The following is a 23460-nucleotide window of genomic DNA, read 5'->3' as shown; positions in this document are numbered from 1 at the left end:
GGACGTCCTAACACTAATACTAGTGTGCAATGATAAAGTCAAAAATGTATGATATAAGTTACATAATTGCAAGACGTGTTAACGTTAATTTAGAAACAAAGAAACATTTTGAAATACAATAGAAAATAGAAACGGCGAATGTGTCAAACAGACAACAACCCGAACAAAGAACAGAAAACAGTCAGAGACCAACTATGGGTTTCGATGTAGCGAGGAAGTCTCGTACCCGATGTCGGACTTCAGCTGGTCCTAAACAATGATGTATACTAGTTCAGAAAGATGGACGCCACACTTTACTCCGAAACATACAAATGATAAAAAATTAAAACGACACTTAAGACAAACAAATGCTATATGTTCCTGACTTTAAACAAGCGAAAGTTTTAAGAGTATGTAACAAAAGAAACTAAGAAAAATGGTAACCATAAACATAAATTAACAACTGTTTACAGACATTTAGAGGTGCACATAGGAATTATGTCTTCTTCGTATATGTCAAGTTCTTAATCGCCTATACTATCATTTTTTGTACAAAAATGTAATCGCCTAACTATCTTGTTTTCCGTCGCCCATACTGCTGGTATCTTTGACTTTAGAGTTTATAACTTAGAATTGGAAAAAAGTAAATTCATTAATTTTAGCGTTATCATGAAAGCATGTAAAAATGTTGCCATTGAAATAAACTTTTCTCAGAAAATTGTTTTACGGCTTTGTTGGAAGATGATAATACATTTGATCATCATATACACTTTTGTTTCCTTGCTTTGTTCAATACGGAATGACTAAAAACAATAGAGGAAAATAACACTGAAAATTGGTACGTCAGGAGCGTTTTTCGGGGATTGCATTTAGTCCTCAGGAACATTTCAAACAGAAAGGGAAAGATGTTAAAGGGGCACTAGTTGTCAAATTCATGGTCACTGATTTGACTCAAATTTTCATATTTGATTTACAACAATGTAAAACATTTATTCAAACTATCAAAAGCCTAAAATAAACAGTTTACAGAGCATGGGGTAGATAATATATAGGTTCGTTTCGTTTGTATTTTAGTCCAGACGCCACCTAATTAACTATCGATTTGACCTCAGATGACCATTAAGCGATGTAAACATAAATAAAGATATGAATAGATTAAACCAACGCTGCAATTGGATTTTTATAGGTCTGTTTGATTTTAATTTATAGATCAAAAATAGATGTTTCTCATTGCTTTTGTTCGTGTAAGAATAATTTTATGTGCATCGAATTAGTAATCAAATGATTTACTCTAGTTTCACTTTCATTGTTGATATTCGTTTTCTTTGAATAACCAGTACACGTACAATCAGTGGCGTAGCTGGGTCATTTTTACGTGTACGCCCGAACCTTGGCGAGGGTTATGAGGGGTGCCAACCGCCCAATGTCAAAGCACCTGTTGGTAGTGGGTTCGAAAGGGACGAAGCCCCTGAAAGCTATCGAGAATGAGATACCATAATGATTCCTGTCAGTAAAAAATCATTGATAACAACATATATATACTTTTGAATCTAAATGGTTTATTTTTTTGGTTAAATCTTGTAATATGTCAACTTATTCATCGTGTTAAACTTGAAGCTAGCCTAATGGTCATTGGTTTTAGAGAAAACGTCCAAACCAATATTACTTTTAAATAAGTTTAAAGGGTGCCGTGAGTGAGCATACAATCAACAAAAGCACCCCTTAATGAACATGAAAAAATAAATATTTCTAAGAGGTGCAGTATAAAAAAAAATCTGGAACACCTAGGACTTCTTTCCACATAAAGTGAAACAATTTATCATTCCTTTAAATGGCTTTTAAAAAAAAATCTAAAATTTTCTTTTGATAATTTTTTCTTGATCTGGAATATTTCACGACAATCTATGAAGGTTTGTAAATTGAGCATGTAAAACAATTAATTGCGTAAAGAAGAGCCCGGCTATCTGTCTATCAGAAAAGAACCGAAAAATGAATGAAAACAAATGCTTTCAAAATTTTAGCTTTAGACACTAGTCAAAGAAAAAGTTTCTTCGGCATATTTCATAAATTTCGATGAAGGTTCGACAAGTAGTTAATGTAATTGAGAAATAACAAAATGTAAGCCCAAACCCAAACTGCGACTACTTATTAATTGCAGAAAGAAATACATTTTGTCCTTAAAATGCGGGCAAATAAAAGATATAATTGCATTAGTATATTGCTCTGAATACTCTTTTGATCGTAAACAGTTTCTGTATAACTTTCGTAAAATTTCACAGAGAGTCATTCAAAAGACTTTATCCACATTCGGAACCTAAATATTTACGCCGCTTTGTCTCGCTTTTGGGACATAAATCACAGGCTCGACAAAAATACAAACAGCATATCGAATCTGAGCAGATAGTGAATTGCTTTTAATATAAGAAAAGTACGTAGAATTCATAGTGGATTCAGACTTTTACAAAAGATTCGAACAATTATATTAAATGATCTATTTGAGTAAATTTAGTCCCTTTTCATTCAAAATTACAATTCATTAAGAAAAGAAGCACAAGACTGATGTGCTTTTGACCAGTTTTTCTTATATTCTATGTCGATTATTTGTTTTATTTTCAAAATTCAAGTGTACGCCCGGGCGTTTTGACGAAAACGTAGCTACGCGCATGACAATGCATGCGTTGTCAATCTCTAGCTAGGGGTTAAATTCGAGTTCACATGAATACGGATTTAAAGAGGTCGACTCATTCACTTGCAAGTGAATACCTTATTAGCAATGTTTCTTTGCGTAATTTGACAAAATTGACCCTTTTTGGCTGCAAAAAGCAGTGGCGGATCCAGAGGGGGGGGTTCCGGGGGTGCGCACCCCCCCTTTATTTTTGCCGATCAATGCATTTGTATCGGGACATATGTTTTGCACCCCCCTGCACCCCCCCTTTGCCCTGGGTTAGCACCCCCCCTTTCGAAAATTCCTGCATCCGCCCCTGAAAAGCGAATTGTTATTTCACTATTTCACTTTCATTATTGGTTGAACAAAAAAATCAAACTTTAGATTTTTTATATATCTTTAAAGATATGAGGAGCTGAATCACCAAAGACGACCTGAAAAAAATAGCCAAAAATAAGCTAAGAACAACTTTGCCGAAAGGATTTTGGACCATCAATTCTTAGGAATTTTATAGTTTTAATAAATTGTATTAAATCAATCATGTCAGTGCTTAATGATATTTTGTTTGCCAGGAGTCCTAATCAGACACACGTTAGATCATATGAAAGACAGAGGGAAAGTATAGCATTGTCTCAGAATGCTAACAGAGGTAATTACTACAATAGTATCATAAGTTTCATGACAAATGACAATAATTCATGTTAGAACCGAAGCACTGATTACTGAAATGATAAAAACATCATGGATTAGCACTAAGTGTAGTGATATCGACTTATAACTAGTAAATGAAAAAAAGGTGAATGAAGACCACTCAATAAATTTCGTACATATTTAGCGCTTTTATGAATGGACTATCATTGGGAATGCTGGAACCCAACATTTTTAAAACCAGGAAGTATAGATACATACATACTTCATGATCAATAGTTTTGAAAAAGACAGAAAAAGAATATTGATTAATTCTGTTAATAGTTAACAAAGGTACCAGGCTTATAATAGTCCTAGTATATTTTGGATGGCCTTTACTGAACAGAACAAACAACTAAAACATAAACATAAATGACAATCATAAGGTATTGCGTTGGTGTAAAACAGTCTGAACTAGGTCAACAAATAATGAACAAATTGAGACAATAACAAAGTTTGAACTCAAGGTATTGACTGTAACAGTAATCTTAAATTACAAAGTTAGTTTAAAATGGCAAGTAATGTAAATACCAGAATGTATTTAGTGACCACAATCAAAAGACAATCAAATAGTGTTTTCAGATTATAAGACAGGAATAAGGCAATTTAAAACAACAAGTAATATATATTAGACACTATCAAAGAAACACATCAACAAATATAGTTTGTTATATAACACTACTGTTCCAGGTTAGGGCAGTTTTGAGCACTCACAAACATGTTTAGCCCCGCTAAGTTGTTTTAAGTGCCTGCCCCACATCAGGAGCATGTAGTTCAGTGGTTGTCGTTGGTTCATGTCTGTCATATATATATATATATCGTAATTGTTTTGTCATAAATTAACCCATTGCTTTTTCAATTGAATTGTGTCATAATCTTCATATGTCGGGGCCTGTTATGGCCGCCTAAACGAAATCGGCTTTTATGTCCCATTTATGGGCATTGTGTTTTCTGGTCTATGGCTCCGTTCGGACGTTCGTTCGTTTTGTCCGCCTGTCTCGCTTCAGGTTAAAGTTTTTGGTCGAGGTAGTTTTTGATGAAGTTGAAGTCCAATCAACTTGAAACCTAGTAAACATGTTCCTTATGATATGATCTTTCTAATTTGAATGCCAAATTAGAGATTTTATCCCATTTACACGGTACACTGAACAAAGAAAATGATAGTGTACATGGGACACATTATTGTTGATTGTTGAATCCGGACGATTATCTATAATAAGTAATATCAACCCTATTTACACTTTGGTGCATAGTCGTCTCATACCAGATCTCTTTGTTTGAATATATAAAAATTTAAAGTAATTGGGAATGTCATACTACAATCATAGATAGAAAATGTTAACAGGCTTTCCAAAAAGGACAGCAATATGAATTGTCTATCTATTTGTATGTTTGTTTAATTACAATGTCTGACTCCATTTCTTTAACTTTTAGATTTTGACAGAGGACAGAAAGTTCATTCGTACGCTGACTGGATCGCAATCGCTGGACAGGCACGAAGTAAAGGTAAACTATTATTTGGCTTCAATTTTAATTATTTAAATTAGAAAATCTTTTAACTATAAGCATATTCCTTATATAATAACATCTTTGTATATGTCGTGAACTTATCTTTAACGTAAAGCTGTAATTTATATATACATGTATATATATATCTTAGCTAAGCAATAATTCAATATTTCATAAGACATAAAGCCCTCTAATATTTTTTCGTTGAAATTTAATTCAGATGTTAACTATATTCTTTGATTTACATGGACAGCTAGTTGCTCTTACTAATCTTCATCTTCTGTCGGTTACTTACTAAACACATAGTCCGTATTCAAAAGGCAAAATCAAGAGCTGACTTGGTACAGGTTGATACTTGGTACTTGGTCCAAATTTCAATTGTACAACATACAATGTGAAATATCTTTGGAGTTTTGGGATGACGAAATAAGTTGACAATTTAAATATTCAGTGATAACGATTCATGTTGATTACAAAAAAGGCAATAAAACACAATACTGTGGATTCATTTATTTTCGTGGGTGCCAATTTTCGTGGATTGAGGAAAACTTAATGTTTGTGGATATTAAATTTCGTGGTTTCGCCCATGTCTGAATACACACCTATAGTAATTTGTTATTCGTTTATCATTTAATTTCGTGGTTCGCCTGTACCCACGAAATCCACAAAAATTGGTATCCCACGAATAAAAATAAATCCACAATATTTATCTATCCTGAGAAGAAATATATATCAGCTTTTCTGTAAGCATTTACTTCTTACTTTACAGTCCGTATGGAATTGGCGTTTAGTAATAACAATAGGAGTGCCAGCGGACATAACTATATGTTACTCTTGGACACATCAGAGAGTATGCAAGGAGAAAAATTTGAGACAATGATAAGAACTGCAACTAAATTCATCGATGGTAAAAAATATCAATCATTATAATTAAATGTTATACAAATAATTTTCAATAAAATGCATGTTATGAATTATCTTATTTTTATACAGAATAGTTATGAAGATCAACGAGAAATGAGCTGTTCTTTATTTATTGAATGCGAAACAGACTTGTCTTTGAATTAACTATAAGGTAAATCAAAACTCAACATACTTGTATTTGCTTCGTTCAAAATTAGAACAGGCTTATAATAATAACAGTAAATGTAGGATAAAAATTTGCATTTGGCACGGCAGCTGCTGTAAGATAAATAATTTTTCTGTAGATACACTCAGGACCCTGGAAAGATTATAAAGGGGGAAAAAAGCAGAACTTAAAACTAAAGAAGCAGGTCATCCAACACCGTTTTCGACTTTTATTGGTGTCTTAAGACATTGTTAATTGTAGACATTACTTTTGAACAGGTCTGCATCAGGTCAGTTTAAGATACGGTATACGAGATAACGTTGGACTCGCTCATTTTGGAAGAGACACTGAATTAATCACGCATCCTATACCAGAGTATGATTATATCAAAAGAGAAATAGGTACATTAGATATCATATAGACTCATATTTCACAATAACGGAAAACAGTACAAATCAAATTCCAAAGTTATAAATATGTATATTAATTTGATATTGGAAACTTAGTTTAATATTTTATTTAAACATTAAGATGTGTTACATGGTCATGTTAAATTAAATTCCACTAACTATATTGAGACAATCAGAACCAATCAAAAGCTTTAAAAAAACGGAGCTTATAATTTATTTATTCTACACTTTTAAATTTATAAATCATGATTGTTTTTTCTATTCCATCTTTATTTAAACATCAGTATTATATTTCAGCCAAGTTGAGACCTTGTGGTCCATCTCCTTTAGCAGCTGGTCTGTTGATGGCATTGTCCGGAATTCACAACTGTATGTTTATTTTACATTGTATAGCCATATAGCTGCTCTTCTTAATCTTAACAATGGAAACATGTTCTTTTTCTTTCTTTTTTTCAATAATTATGAAAGGAAAGCAATGCCCTTATTTCAGACAAGATTGTATGTAAATCTATATGTAGATTATATAATTTTCCTTACAAATCAATTGAAATGAGAATTTTCTATAAGGTGGTTCCACTACCCTCGAGAACAATGATTTCCTACCTAACATTATTGTGATAACGGATGGAATGCCAACTCGCGTAGAAGCTCTTAGTGAAGAAGACAGAGAAAGTATTGGAATAATGGAAGAGTCTTTTGTATCAGATTTATTGGTAAGAATAAATCTAAGAACAGATAGAGTACTTATTCAACATTGATCATAATGGTAATATCAAACCTTTCGATTGTTGCATTGTGTATAAATATCATTTCTTAATGTTATAACGTTTTGAAGAGTACATACAGTCACAAATAGTGCGTTCAATTTTGACAAAAAAACTTGCATTTAAAACACCACGTGAAAGTTGTAAACAAATTGAAATGACGTAATGTACTTTTTAACATCTTAAACTTCTTTTGTATAACAAAAAAATGCAAATTTATCGACTGCACATAACGTTGGCAATATTAAATGAGGAATTTTAATTGTAAATTCAAAACATAAAATTGTCGAAAATTAATTGGAGAGTTTAACTGAATGATATTGAAGAGGTTGATTACATTTAGGTTAAGATACCGATCATTGGAGTTTCGTTGAGATGTGGCGGTATCTTGGAATGAACAAACTTAAGTTGACAAACATGAAATTTTGCCTAAGATAGTTAGAAAATTAGTATTTGGCACCTAATTTAACGTGTGCAAAATTGAAAAAAGAACCGACTAAGGAACTGATTAAGATTTACAGTTACATTGAATTGTTTTAGTATTATTATATAAACACATTATTGTTATGTAGACTAGCTTTGAAAACTAAATTATATGTTGGATTCTCAACTTTAATTTTGAAGGATATTGTCCTTATCCTTGTTAAACATATTTATTTAATAAGTCATGATAATTTTACTTTTGAAGTGCAATCCGTCAAGCTACTATACAATATACTGTTAAATACCTATTCTTCATATTATATTCGAAACTCCATTATTAGATACATAGTGTGATTTCAAATACGAAGAATTCGATTATAAAACACTGTTTGTTCCATGATAAAATATTCGTTGCATTTTTCACAAGAACTAAAATTAGAACTTTCTGATATTTGATACCAAGCTTTATATTAGAATACTATATTGTATGAATCGGTTCCATCGTCCATCAATTCATTTACTGTTTATAGAATACTGATATGGTTGCATCATTTGTAAATGATATCTAACAACAATAGCGTGTATTAAACATATTACTTTACTTCCAGACTTCGTTAAATGCAGCGCGTGAAATGAAATATAGTGTCCAACTTTGTGAACATGGTGGAACGAAAATATTTTGTGTACCAATAGGAGGTGCTAACACTGATGTAAGTTTTCTTACTATTATATTATCATAAATATTATCATCATATTATGTTACGCCTTGTAAGAAACTTAGGCATTTGATTAGATCCTCCAAATGCACGTGTTGTCCGTAGCATATTAATAGTTATTTGGTTAGATAAAGCTTTTTGTTAATAAGATTTCTCTCTTCTTTCTTTATATCTTGGAAAGGCATTTTATTATTTAAGAAGGATAGTTGTATATTTTTTTGTATTTGATATAACATGACGTTTCAATTCGGAAATGAATATTGAAGGTTTCTTAAAGGTATGACAATAACCTGCTATTTTGATTTTAAAATTATTGAATCTAAACCTAGAACGTCCTTGCCCTATCTGATATTAATCTCTTAAAGATTTAAATCATGATTAATTTTCCAGAGAAAAGTTTGTAATAATTTGTCATGGCTTATGTTTGGAAAAAATTATATAAAATATAATTCCATTTAAGATTTTGAGAACGATGGTTAAAAAGACTTTTGGCAAGTTAATACCACCAGAACAGATACAACGTCTTGCACAAAATACACAAGTTCTGGTAAATATTTTATATTAATTTATGCTCCCTTTTGGAAGGTAGGGGTGGTTTTTTTCTGGGCGGATATAGATTTCTTTGATATTTATTATCTTGCTTTTTGAAGACATATTTTTAAATACACTTATGTGCAGCACAGGTGACTTTATGGTACAATGAAAGATTGTAATTTTTAATTGTATTCTGTCTTGTGATATCATGTTGATAATTGATAAGGAGGCGCTACTTCGAGCACATGTTTTAATATCCAGCCTCTTTTCCAAATACCTGCCGAGGGAAGAACACATACAGAAATTTGGTGACATTCAATTCCATAAAATATTTTAATCCTCTTCCCCTTCCCCATCTTCCACCTTGAAAAGAGGTTCTTTAATTGTTGAATTAAAGGTGACAAAAAAAGCGGTATCTGCTCCCAAAAGTTGAGATGTAACACTATTATTAACAAATGTATAGTCAAGGGGAGATAACTCTTAATTGATTGACTTTTGAAAACATTCAATTTTAATAATTGATGACATTTGTCTTTTCATTTAATACACAATATGCTCATTGGTTCAGATTGTAATGAAAGTATTGTATATTTGAATTCACAATTGGTACTTATAATTGAAGTGTATGCAAATTTTTATACATGTATCTTTTGATATGATTGATTTTGAAACATAAACTGTCACATCTGTGGCCTTCATCCTCATAACATGTGTTAATTTTTATTTTGACTTTAGCGGACCATAAAACTATAATTTATTGCCATGAACTATTTAATTAATCTTAAGTTTAATGTTTACTTTGAAATAGTTGTATCAAGTAAGACATCAACGTACAGCGTTTGTAGTCGTTGACTTCTTCTTTTTGCAAAGTTGCATTTTATGTTCTGTCCAATTTGATGTGGATTCTAGCATTTTCTGTATAATGGTGAGGTTTCAGCTTAAAAACTAGAAATATGTCAATTTAACAGCACTCAAAATAAGAGATTCGGCAGCTTCATTGATAATTTTACCACATACATACGACATTAGAATGAAGGTATGATTCCTTTTCTATTAGGTAAGAAAAGGGGTGTTATTTAACAAGAATGTGTCTTTTTGGTGATTTTTTCCGACAGTTCAATTGATGCATTAAATCTATGAAGAAAACAAAAAATTAAATAAGATACCAAAGAGAAAATCAAAACGACAGAAGCATAACTAAAAACGACACAAATACAAACAATAATCTTCAAAGACTGCCTAAAAAAACTAAAAACAATCAGAATAGTGGTATTTAGCAGCGTAAACGTGCATTTATTTCAGATTTTTTCAAATCTGAAATTGTTTTTATTTATACATAAAATTGATTCAAGTTATGAATGTACTTGACATGAACTTTTCTTATAAAAACATATCAGTTTGGGGACTATTACAAAATAGTCTTACTTCGTCTATTTTTGTCATGCTTACATCAACTACATGTACTTCTATCTAATCTAAAGGAAAATAAGTAGCAGAAGCATGGAAACCATGATGCTTATATGGATAATAAGTTTTATTTTATTTTAAATTGTTTTAGTATAACATGCCTTGAATCCGATTTTATTTATTGTATATTTTCGTCTGATGTGATGTACTATAATTAAAACTTCTTGCTTAATCTTTCCTTTGAGGTGACCTGTCTTCTTAGCAATGACGAAATGCTTTACACAGAATGATGTAGGCCATAAAGGAGACATCACCATTGTAATATTGCCTATTTATTGTCACCAGCTTGGTGTCACCATTCATCAAGCTGAACACCCATTGTTCTACCAAATACATCAAGAAGGTTTCGCTACTGATATAGAACCAAATTGTCAACGAGAAGATTTGAGATTGAAGAATAGATTTTAAAAATCCCATTATACGATCGAAAATTTTAAAAAATCAGTAGTGTGCACCAATTGTATGACTATGTGCAGCACTGTCCCTTCGCTGAAACATTCTTCATGATTAATGTGCATCATGAATGAAATTATACTGACATATTTTCTTGTGATTTACTTGATAACTGTATTCAGTAAAGATGAAAAGATTTATGTTAATTTATGTTTCATGACATATTCGATGTGATATTTTACCCAAAAAATAAATGAATACTAGTATACGGATTGAGTTCATTACAGCTAATACAAAACACAGATATTTGCACATAAATGCTTCTCCAACTTTCTTTTGATTCGGTATCAGTCTTGGTTTTGGTTTCATCTTTGGCTTATGTTGAAGATGTCCTTTGTGAGATTTTTTTCAGAGTTAATATTCCATTGACATTGAAATTCAACAAGGTTGTTATTATAACTTGTACATTTTAGCTCCAATCATCAATTATAGCAAACCAATTAGAGGCAACTTCTGAGATTAATAGATCCACCGTAAGAAAAGCTGTTCGTTCAGCTAGTTCGCCTAGTCTGCAGGAATTAGACGCATATGTAAGTTGTTCAAATATTTATTACATGAAAACAAAACTGTTAATAAAAATACGCTTGATGTAGAAATACAGTTATTTCATTTGTACACACTATATATGGTTAAAAAAGTATTTAAAAAAGGTTTGAACTGAATTTTTGATATTTAAAAGAACAAGAACTGAACACACAATTCTACACAGAAAAAAACATTATAAAATTAACAGATAATCACAATTTATCATATATCAAGTGTTATTACCGATACAGGATGATATCACGGACAATGTAATGTTGTTATTGGATCCTGGAACGCAATATCATGGTCGATTCAAACAACCAAACTGTCAAGCTGTACAGTTAGGAACACGTGTTCGACGAGGACCACATTGGCAATGGCAAAATCAAGATTCGGAAATGGCTGGTACTGTTATTGGTGAAGATAAACGTGGTATGTAATGGTTTTCCCACAATTAACAGCTCTTATGAACAAATTGGGGGGGGGGGGTTAATTTATATCATGTATGCCGTGTGTGAAGTAGTTCGAAAAGAATCCTGCATTTGACTAGAGTACTGGTAAAATGCTAGTTAATATAGGATAGAATATTACATCGCGTGAATGTTTCATCAGAATCCATAATTTTGATTGGCTGGAAATAATAATCGTTAGTCACTCTAATGCAATAGTTTTTCCGTATGAAATACAACCGCTATGATTTTCCATGCTATCCGTGACTATGTAAGAATAATGCATTGGGGGGAAAAAGCTTGATATAGTTGTTTATTTCATGGTTTGTTTATTTGCGTTTTTGATCGAGTTAAGCCTTTTAATTATAATTGATATTCTATAGTGTGTTTTTCTATGTTTTGATGTTTTGTTTCAGAAAAAGGTAGAAGTTTTGGTACCATTAAAACTGTTAACCCCGCTGCAAATGTTTGCACCTATCCTAAGTCAGGAATCTGATGTACAGTAGTTGTCGTCTGTTTATGCAGTTCATACGTGTTTCTCGTTTGTCGTTTTTAATATAGATGAGACCGTTGGTAATCCCGTTTGAATGGTTTTACACTAATGCTTTTAGGGGCCCTTTTATAGCTTGTTGTTCGGTGTGAGCCTATGCTCCGTGTTGAAGGCCGTACCTTGACCTATAATGGTTTACTTTTATAAATTGTTATTTGGCTGGAGAGTTGTCTCATTGGAACTCATACCACATCTTCCGAAATCTATTTGTAGCATTAAAAGTGTTATTATAAGAAATTTGCAGGAAAATAATATATATTTGCAAATTGCTCTCAATTCCATGGCTGTATCATAAAAAATGTAATTAAAAAATCTTTGCCGAAATACAATATTTATTTGAAATAAATGCTATCCATTGAGAGAAGATACTTCAAAACAGCACAGTCGGGTTAGAGTAATACACATTGTGATTTGTATAATTTACATCCAAATGTAAATCTTTTTTCAGGGAAGATACGTGTCGAATGGGACAGTGGAAACGAGAATGTGTATAGATATGATGAAACTAATGAGTGTTACGACATTGAACCAGTAAATGAACCTAGGCAAATAGAAAATGAGTTGATTGTTGTTGGATGCAGAGTTAAAAGAGGTACTGTATCAAATGAAGGAATAAAACAAGGTAGTCATATGTTGATGATAAAACAGTAAAATCATTGAGATCCTTGATATATTTTTGTTAAAGGGGTAATAGCTACGATATATATATAAAATCTAAAGTATGATTTTTTTGTTTGTTCAATCACTAATGAAAGTGAAATAGTGAAATAATAATCTTCTGTTATCAGCTAAAATGGTTCAATGTTGTCAAATTAAGCTAATAAACATTTCACTTGCAAGTGAATAATTCGACCTCATTGAAACCGTATTCATGTGAACTCCAATTTAACCCCGGAGAAAGAGATAGAATAACGCATACATTGTCTGTGTACGGTTATTTAAAGGAAAAGAATGTTAACATTGAAAGTGAAACAAAGGTAAATAATTTGATCGACTGATTCGATCCACCAAAAATCATTCTTAAAAAGGTAAAAACGACGATCAGCATAAAGCCATAATACAAAATTTAACAGACCTATATCTAATTGCACGAGTTGCTTAATCTATTTATATCTCTGTTTATGTTTACATCGCTTATATGGTCATAGAAGGTCATAGAAGGTCAACTCGATAATACATTAGATGGCGTCTTGGCTAAAATTCACACGAAATGAAGCTACATCTTATTGAGACCATGTCCTGTAAATTGTTTTTTTTATACTTTTGATAGTTTGGAAAAATGTTTTACATTGTTATAAATAAAATATGAGAATTTGAGTCAAATCGGTGATTATGAATTTGGCAACTAGTGGCCCTTTAACAGTATGTAATCAAAATTCCGACAAAAAAGATTCTGAATAAAGAACGTAGGGCGAGGTGAAATGGAAATAAAGAAAGCAGGGAAAACAAAAGTCCTGCCAACAAAACCGAATTTTGAACACATAAAATGCCTTATGAAATAGCAACAACCAATAATGAACTGTTTGATTGGACCATTAAACATGTTGAAAGACTACCTTGGTATAAAGAGTATCTAATGTTCACCCTTAAATACATCGTATTTTGTTATCAAGTTCTTCGACTTTGTGTACTTTGTTTATGTTTACAGGTAAAGATTGGAAGTACGGTGAACAGGACGGTGGAAGAGGTTGTCGAGGTACTGTCCTATGTGTTGAACCCAACGGGAAAGTTGTGGTATGTTTTTTCTTAATGTATTTGTATTGAAGGAATAAATATTAAACACGCACACATCAGTTCAAAGCAGTCCTAGCCATCAATCTCTCATCAAAAATACTGTACACTATATTAGTATAATTTTCTTTTTAAAATGTTCATTTGATTCGATTTTTTATATCATTAATATATGGTGTATCCCCTCTCCTGATTTTGCATTTTAAGCTATGTTTCTGCTTTCGGTCGTTTAATATATTCAAATTATCAAATATGAATTATTTAGTATTTCTATAGAATTAAAGGATTATTGTATAAATATTGATGAGCATGTCTCTTGATTTTCTCCCCGTAACAGTAGCTGGCAGGGTGTGTGAGGTAATTTGGAGTGTTGTTCTTGTTATAGAAAATCACAAGTTTTGAGAAACCTCTGTTCGTCCTTGGATTTTAGCAGAATTTTCTGAAATCGAAATTGGTTCCAGGTTTCAGAACTAGCCAAGATGTTGAGTTTCAAACTCTGTTTCGTTATATGAAAATATAAATTTTTTTAAATATTTCTTCAAGTAAGGATTCCAAGGAATAGTTATCCAAGGTAAAATGTTATATTCAAAATTGATTTCGTTTGTCAAAATTATAGTAAATAAGAAAATCACTCACTTTGAAAATATCAAAACTGGTATGGTATGAGAAAACGGATTCTCAAACAGAAGATAGCCCATAATACATACATAACACAATATTGATGTTTACATGTAAACCATCTTTGAAGGCAACATTAATTTTCAGCTTCCACAACATGAATTTTATTACACAATAGCTTTCATATTTAAAAACTTCGTCTGGGCCAAAATGCGAAACTATACATCTGACTGTGGTGTGCTATCTGTATAACTTTGTACTTATAGGAGATAGACTATATATATTTGATTTAAGTGCCAGTTTGATACCATATTTACTTCTCTTTAGTACTTAATAGTATCAATCTAAACTTAATGCATCATTTTCTTCATAAGGTAATTCCTGCACCAAGTCAGGAATATGACAGTTGTTTTCCACTCGTTCAATGTATTTTGAGCTTTTGATTTTCCCATTTGATAAGGGACTTTGCAATATTAATTTTCCTTGGAGTTCGGTATTTTTATCAGTTTACTTTTAATCTTAGATTCGGTCATTGCAACATATTAGTACTATCGATTATCAGGGATAATCTAACTCAATTTTTTTTGTAAAAATAAAACTGCATTCGGGTTTCAAACAAAACAAATAATATCCCCTAGATATAATATTTATCATATAAAACAACAATTTCAGGTTCACTGGGATCGAAGAAGACTTGGAACATACAAATTTGCATGTGATGGTCTGTTTGAAGTGGCAATCTGGTGTGTAACTCCATTGTATTCAACTATTATATTTTAATCATAGTAAAAAATGCAAACGCAAATCGAAAGCAGCATTATAGCAAAGTATTTGCAATAGCGGTAACGCGTATCCGGAATACAATTTTTTTCTTTTATTGACATAAGAAAATTAATATACTTTATTCAATATAATAAGTCAAGATAAATGTGGGGTTTACGTCGGAGAGACAGCTATTCATACACACAAATAAACAACATTCATTGTTTGTTCAAATACGCAAACGGACAAAATAAAACAAGACGTGTTTACGAAATCTGTCAAGCTCTAGATCTAGAGCCAATACACGTCGTGGATAATTTAAACCAAACCCTGTCAAAGGTTTATCATTATTGATATATCTACTAACAACACCAACTCTTCAAAATACCCAAACCATTAACATACCAAAACATTAAATCAATGACAATGTTCTTGACTTGAGATAGTCATATAAATATGCAATACTTAACTACATTTTTTATAAATAACAACAATCAATCTCGATCAGTGATTTGACAAAAGAAATACTAAAAAAGATATAGAATACTAAAATACTAAGCAGGGCAGAAAACACATTCAACTAAATAATGACGGTGAAACAGATAAAAAAAAATACACTAATACAAACAAACGATAAATAATATAATATACTCTTTCAAAGAATTAGTGAATTTACTGAACCCAAGCTCAAAGAACTCAATCTGCTAATTATAAGATAATGCCGTTCTACACTGATAGTAGTTGCTGTACTTCATATAATATTTCATAAAACAGGAAGAGAGATCTTTTGCAATGCCCACAACAAACAGTATGGCAAACAACAAAATAATTATCTTATAGCTTGGTTTTAAATTGATGTGCTTATCACTAAAATACCAGACGCAATAATCAATCAATAGCATTTGATATATAACCTTTAAGATATAAAACCACTAATTCATAGCCCCATTGCTTACTATGTTAAATTCAGCAATTTTGAGCAATAATGGCTACGTTGTCTTAAGTTCAAATAAAGTGGCAGTTTTTTTAGTCTGATAAACAGGACAAATGTGCCGTCTTACTTTAATTTTATATGCTTCTTTTTCATTCAAAAGAAACTTCAACAAGGTTTCTGTAGTGATCCCAATCCCCAAGCTATCATTAGATACCAAAACTACCCAAATAGTTCACCTATTGACAAAGATACAGCTATGCGTACTGTAGGAACTATTGTGTTTAAAATGTGTACTACTTTCTTGTATGTTCCATCCCACCGGCCATACACTTGTGGTTCTATACCTTAAGAGTAAGTTTATTACGTTATAATATAAATTTTAAGGACAATTCCTCAACTAGATATCTTTATAAGTTACATGACAATTAGAAGTTTGATACGTAATATCTTATTTTGTCTTTTTTATACATATAATCATGCTGTGTTTGTTATAAAAAAATAATATGGTCATTGAAATATGCGACGTTAGTTCAAGCGCACGCTTATACTTCGTACTTTATTTGGCCTTTTAACATTTTTTTATTTGAGCGTCACTGATGAGTCTTTTGTAGACGAAACGCGCGTCTGGTGTATATATAAAATGTTAATCCTGGTATCTATGATGAGTTTATTATCAAATTATCTGAGACATGTGCTCTATCGGAAGGAGCCAGCTTGAAAGGACAATCACTATCAAGAACACGACAAGTCCCTCTGTTTATCCTTAGTTTTGCTGTGACGATTATCATGAGAAATTCTAATATCAAGGGGGTGTTTAGCGGTCGGAATATTTATTAACCACTATACTTGCTTCTCCACTTATAATTTGGTACACAATTATATTCTGCACATTAGCAAAATTTGGGGTAATTTACAAATTTGCAAAGCGGCCATTTTGCCTTATCATGACGGCAGCCATAACAATAGGATTATAAAAGGCCCTTTAATAAAAATGTCAATATGCCAATACCTATATGTCGAATGAACAATTTGTTCGCATACGGGTGAGTTGTACATATTTTTAGGCTTCTGTCCTTGAACAAATGGACATTGTCTACTCTGAAATCTTTCGGTCTTTTTAGTTTAAACATCGGAAGCGTAGCCATAGTATAATTGCTATATAAGATCATAAAAAATAACGGAAAATCGTAAAATAGCAAGATCCAAAACAGAAATACATATGCAAAAAGATATTGTTTATGGTTTGTTCGCATACAGGGAAACACCTTATAGGTTAAATTTTAAAGACAAATAACTTTTAACTTACCTGCTTTCTAAAGTTTTCGGCCAAATTCTTTTAAAAACATGATGATTTCAACCTTCCCATTTCGTAAAAAGTCAAATTTTAAGCATTTTCCCTCATAATTACACAGCATTTTTGTATTTATCCGGCGAAGGAAGTTTTTAAAGATACAAAAGTTTTAGATACATGACGGAAAAGGACTAGATTATCCGCAAATCTAAGATAAATTATATTTTCAATCTTGAGCAAAGGGAAGTAATTTGATCAAAAGGGACAAAGTCACGTGGTGCAAATCATTTAAATAAAGTATCTTTGATTTTGGCATATGATTGTTTGCTGTCCCCTATTTTGGCAATTTTACATATTATGTCCATTTTGTTCACACATCGTTGTAAATATAATGGAATTTGATGCGACTGCCATACAAGTGAGAGGTTCAGCGCTATAAAACCAGGTTTGATCTACCATTTTCAACATTTGAAAATGCCTTTAACAAGTCAGAAAAGTAACAGTTGTTGTCCAGTTGTCTTCAAGTGTTTTATCATTTGATTTTGCCATTTGATTAGGGACTTTACGTTTTGCATTTTCCTCGGAGTTCAGATTTTTGTGATTTTACTTATTGCTTGTCCGGGATGTGGTTTACTGCTATAAATTTAAGGAGCCTGTCCGTTGTTATTCTGTTGTAATGTAATATTATATTATGTATCCGTTCATGGCTCTGTCCTGAGTTATCTTGCGTTTATTTGTAAAGTTTTCCTGTCACGTAATGTTGTATTTTAAGAGATACTTTTAACATTGCCATTTAAACGGTAGGTTTGGTAAGCCATGAAACCAGGTTTCTTCTTCTTAATATGTCATGTACTTAGTCAGTGATATGGCAGTTGTTATCAAATAGTCCGTTTCCATGTATTTTGCCGTTTGTTTTTGTTGCAGTTCAGTGTTTCTGTTCTGTTTTATTCTTATTGTTTTGTGTGTTTCCCTTAGCTTTAATTTGTAACCCGGATTTGTTTTCGCTTAATCGATGTATGACTATTGAACAGCGGTATACTAATGTTGCCTTGATTTAGGCAACATATTTTATGTTCAAATCCTACAAAAACCTTTAATTCATTTCCAATGTCATCATTTACCTCAAATAAATTAGATAGTTGTACTCTAAGGATGAGTTAGACTAATTGTGTTTGAATAATTACAAGAAAACGAGATTCTTTACAAAGATTATACAGTTTATACATAATATATCTGCAGATAGAGTGACACATTTATTTTCCGTCAGACTACTGATTCCATTGTGGTATACATTATCCCCCAATCGAACATAAGTTTAAAGATTGATAAAACTAGTAGCTATATTTCTTTGAATATCCAATGTAACAGTGTTAGTTGAACTGCCATGGGAGTTGTTACAAATTTATTGTTATATCCAGATCAAGCTATCGAGAAACAGTTCTAACTAAGTGTCTAAAAAAGTCATCGTTTTGTTTATCTGCAATAGTTTAATTTTGATTCATGCAGCGATGATGATCGAATAATTGGTTCACCTGATTTGATAGACGACGAGGATAAGAGACGACAGGAAATGGTATCCGATTTACCCCTTATTTTACCTACCCATACCAATAAAAGTAAGTTTATAACTAACAAAATGCAGGATTTTCATACAAACAAATTTATTCGCACTACTAAATCTTGCTATCAGTAAGTGCAATCATCACTATATATTGATTTTATTGTAAATGTTTTACTTTTATCTGTGTATTTATCTTTTGTAATACCGATAGGATATACTTGTGTGTTTTTGAAGTAAGTTAGTGCCTCTATATATTATATTAGTAGATTATTGGTGGAGATATAAAAACAAAGTGAGGGTTGTTTTCATCACGTTTATTTTTAATGTTACAGTACTGTTACTCATACGTTTCTATGCAAATACAGTGAAAAAGGAACATGTCAGTAATTATTAGGTCTTTCCACCTTTCCGTGGAAAGACCTATTGAATTTGTTCTGATTATTATTTTTTTTTTTTTTTTTTTTTTCTTCCGCCTAAATGTTTTCTTGCGTAGTATTGATGTTTCAAAAGATGTCGCTTAAATATTTGGAATATGTTGTCGTATAGTTTATACGCTTTAAAAATTTACAACGGCATAACAAAAAACTTTACGTTGTAAGAGTTATCTCCCCAAACACTGTTTTTCTTGTGGCCACTACTCCTTCGCAACCGTAAAAGATTACGACAAAATTATTTTACCAAATTGCTCGTTACATCTTCAGGATTAGGATTTTAATTTTGACCGAAGCTATCCAGAGACTCCATATGAGAGTTATTCCCCCTTATGTATTTGATATAGGTGATATGCGTTTATAACTGGTAAACCATAAGTGATAGAGACCTAGGGTCTCTTGATTTAAGATCCTTGGTCCAAAAAAATGAAAATAAGGTCAAGGTCAAAGGTCAAGGTCATATTCTAAAATTTGATTTTGGCTTGTTTTCACTTATTTTCAAATACTGTATGACATATCGACAAATATTTTTTCCTAAATTGTTAGTTGGGACATGTCCTTATTCTTATATTTTGGTTGAAAGGGTGCGAATACAATAAATTGGAGTTTTTATCCATCTTACATTTAGAATTACGCGTAAAGTGGTATTACTCATTAACCAAACATATTAAAGACCTAGGGTCTTATGATTTAAGGTCCTTGGTTTGTGACCTTGAAATTTAGGTCAAGGTCATATATTAAAAGGACGTTCTAGATTTTGACCTTTGATTTAAATTCATATAAATACATCATAAAGCCATAGGAACTAACATTTAAAACTGATTTTTCATATTTCAATATCAAAATAGACCTTTACTAGTGGAAAGACCTTCAATTATTCTCTGAACAATTGGTTTTTAATTGTTTTTGTTTATATTTGAATAGCATTCTTTTTATAGAATGTGTTGTCAACGGCAAATCTCTGTTAGCTTGCACAATCACGTCTTCTCCTGTTTTGCTTTATAAACAATAGACAATAGACAATAAACAATATTTTATTGGCACAAACGCTTTTACAATAAATGGTAATGACCGAATGGATAAACAATTTGCAATACATGGTAGTAAAATACAAACAATTATATATATATGTGAATAAAAGATTAAAGGTATAATGTAAATATATTGCAATAGATTACTTCTTGCATTTAAACAATTTGTTACGAAAGAGGAAGATAATTTTACAGCCGTATAAGATGTATTATTAAGTATAAGATTTATTTTATTTTTATCGCACAATGTGGTTATATTTTTCCTGTAATTTTGAACATTTTTAATACAAAAGTCTCTCTAATACTGGAGTAACCTCTGCAGTGTAGCAGCATGTGCTGTTCATTTTCAATTTCGCCACTTTTACAGATTTCACAAATTCTTTGATCTTTGGGCACTTTAAAATATCTTCCTCTTTTAATGGCAAGGTCATGAGCACTAACTCTTAATTTACACAATGATGATCGATCTTATTTATTTCTTAAAGCATCAACATAGCCTGCCCGTTCACTCATTTTGTAAACACTGGAAAAATGTCAATTTTGGAGATGCTGAAATATTTGCATGTTGTTCCTGAAAACCCTGGTCGATTAGTCTTTGTTTTATAAAACCAAACAGGGGTTTAATAGTAAGGTTATCATTTGACAAATATGATAAACCTAAGTTTTGAATAATAATATTTAACCTTTGGACCCATGGGTTGCTTTTTTTGTAGCATTATATATTTTGTGAACTAAACTTCCTTCTGAAGTGATTAAATGGTACCAGAATTTAATACTACATAATATTATCCTATTTTTCAATGGTTGTCTTGTAAGTTCGGAACGACATGCATCATTCGAGGCCTTACAGTATATTCCCAAGGTTTTTTAATAAATTTTATATGCAACTTTTCATAGGCATCACTGTCTTTATATATTTCATTATATGATTGGCTGTGACATCAATGCAGACCCACATCACTGTTTATTCAAAGCTGCATTATAAGTACTTTCAAGAAGACAGTATGTCATAACAACTTATTTGTATCAACATAAGTTGTCAAAGGTTTATTTGAAATCTTAAAGGAGAAAACATTGTTAACGTTGCGTTTTTATTCTTCTATTTCATCCAGACTAATTTGAATATGTAACATATTGTTTCAAGGCATAACTTTCCAATTGATATTTAACAGTGAAGCCAGTCCAATCTACTTGGCAGTATCAAGATGCTAGTGGTAACTGGGAGTCTTATGATGAAGAAACTAATGTTAAGATAGAACGTGCTTACATCAGAAAACCAAATGGCAAATTTGTTGTGGAAATAAACAAATCAGTGTAAGTTATTGTATATTTAAACATGCCAGAATTCCTCTTTTCATAACTTTCATAAACATACTTAGGTCAAAACATTTACTAAGCTCATTTTTCTACAAAAACAGAGACTTATTTTTCAGCAAACTTTCTCTGCTTGGAAAATGAAAATGAATTCCTTTGCCTGGTATGAGAATATTGTTCATTATTTCTCTTTCAGATCGTTGTATTTAGTCTAAAGTACTAGTCTTTTGAAAAGTTAAAAGATGTGATGTAAAACATATTTCGAAACATATTTTGCCATTTGATTAGGGACTATCCGTTTTGAATTTTCATCGGAATTCAGTATTTGTGTGATTTAACTTTTTACTATATGTTTTACGTAATTTGTATCAATAATTAGGGTTCACCATTATCGTAGAGATACCATATTGACTAGTCTCTTACTTTTCATTAGTAAAATGTTGTCTGGATGTAGTGGTGGATCCAAAACTTTTTTTAAGAGGGAAGGGGGGCGCTCCAGTCATGCTTAAGTGATTCTCTAAATAATCAGTTTTTTCCCACAAAAGTCCCCCCCTAGATCCGCTTATACTGGAGTTACAGAACTGTTTGAAAATATTTATAGTTTATATATGCCAGACTCGTCTACAAACGACCCATCAGTGCCGCTCGAAACCAAATAAGTTCAAAAAGGCCAAGTAAATATCGAAGTTAATGTTTGAATGACATATAAATGTTCAACTCTCTTATAAGCATATTCATCATTAATAAGCTCAAAATCTCCACAGGAAAGAAATGTTATTTATTGACCGGTAAAACGCAGTCTATTGACACTAGATGTACTGACTATAATTTAAGGTAATGACGTGCATTCTTCGACGAAAATCTATTTTAACTGTATGTAACAAGAAAGATTTCTAACAATTATATCAAAAGATTTTGGTAGAAAATTTCATACTCGTTGTGAGATTTAGGTGGATACATCACTATAGTATAATTTATCTTTCACTTCTAAAGTTTTCATAGATAATCATAAAAATTACTTATTAACAGTCTACTTATATTATAGTTTGCCATGTTCAACATTTCTGACGTGTTGTATGATTTTAGGCATGTCGTATTTTTTTCAAAGATGATTCAAGAAAACCAAACAGACCATAGCTCAGTTCCTGTTCAGCGTTTAGGTAAAACTATTACAGAAATATATTTCAATAATATGTGGTTAGAGTAAACTGCGTGATGGTAAATAATGTAAATTACGTATGATTTGATCAAAAACATTAGTATGGAATCAACATATCATTCTCGTTTTATTTATCAAGACAAATGCTATATGTGCAATTAGATTTTTATTTTTTTTTTTCCATAAAGCTTTTGAAGAGTATTTGCTAAAAATAACAAAATGCTTATGCTTTCTGGCTATGTTTAAAGGACGTTTCTATTTGACATAAAATAAAGAACACCACAATGCCTGTGTAATATCTTTACTTACAACTTCAAACGTTTACGAAAAAAAAAGGTGATTTCGATATTCACATTGTGATTTTTTTTATTTGTATGTGGCAATTTCACAGCATATTTAAATAAAACAAAATTATATTTAAATATCAA

At 31.4% G+C, this 23460-nt stretch overlaps 1 protein-coding gene across 4 annotated transcripts in view; it reads left to right on the top strand.

Annotated features, from left to right (window-relative positions):
- The window catches only part of LOC143071960 (uncharacterized), a 28707-nt gene that overhangs the window by 3332 nt on the left and 1915 nt on the right, over positions 1 to 23460 (top strand). Inside the window, exons 6-21 of one of the 4 annotated variants that reach the window (XM_076246678.1) lie at positions 3217 to 3293; positions 4766 to 4837; positions 5610 to 5747; positions 6188 to 6310; positions 6617 to 6688; positions 6887 to 7032; positions 8115 to 8216; positions 8683 to 8769; positions 11090 to 11206; positions 11453 to 11633; positions 12649 to 12792; positions 13849 to 13934; positions 15222 to 15292; positions 19043 to 19152; positions 21732 to 21873; positions 22960 to 23033. In XM_076246678.1, coding sequence (XP_076102793.1) covers positions 3217 to 3293; positions 4766 to 4837; positions 5610 to 5747; positions 6188 to 6310; positions 6617 to 6688; positions 6887 to 7032; positions 8115 to 8216; positions 8683 to 8769; positions 11090 to 11206; positions 11453 to 11633; positions 12649 to 12792; positions 13849 to 13934; positions 15222 to 15292; positions 19043 to 19152; positions 21732 to 21873; positions 22960 to 23033 — 1742 coding nt within the window. Of the gene's footprint in view, positions 1 to 3216; positions 3294 to 4765; positions 4838 to 5609; positions 5748 to 6187; positions 6311 to 6616; positions 6689 to 6886; positions 7033 to 8114; positions 8217 to 8682; positions 8770 to 11089; positions 11207 to 11452; positions 11634 to 12648; positions 12793 to 13848; positions 13935 to 15221; positions 15293 to 18954; positions 19153 to 21731; positions 21874 to 22959; positions 23034 to 23460 lie in introns of those variants that run through there. The other 3 variants (XR_012977003.1, XM_076246679.1, XM_076246680.1) reach the window with 3 other exon arrangements.

This window comes from Mytilus galloprovincialis, chromosome 4 (genome assembly GCF_965363235.1).
Source record: "Mytilus galloprovincialis chromosome 4, xbMytGall1.hap1.1, whole genome shotgun sequence".
Lineage (NCBI taxonomy): Eukaryota > Metazoa > Mollusca > Bivalvia > Mytilida > Mytilidae > Mytilus > Mytilus galloprovincialis.
The sequence above is the reverse complement of the archived record's forward strand: the minus strand, read 5'-3'. Positions and strand labels throughout refer to the sequence as shown.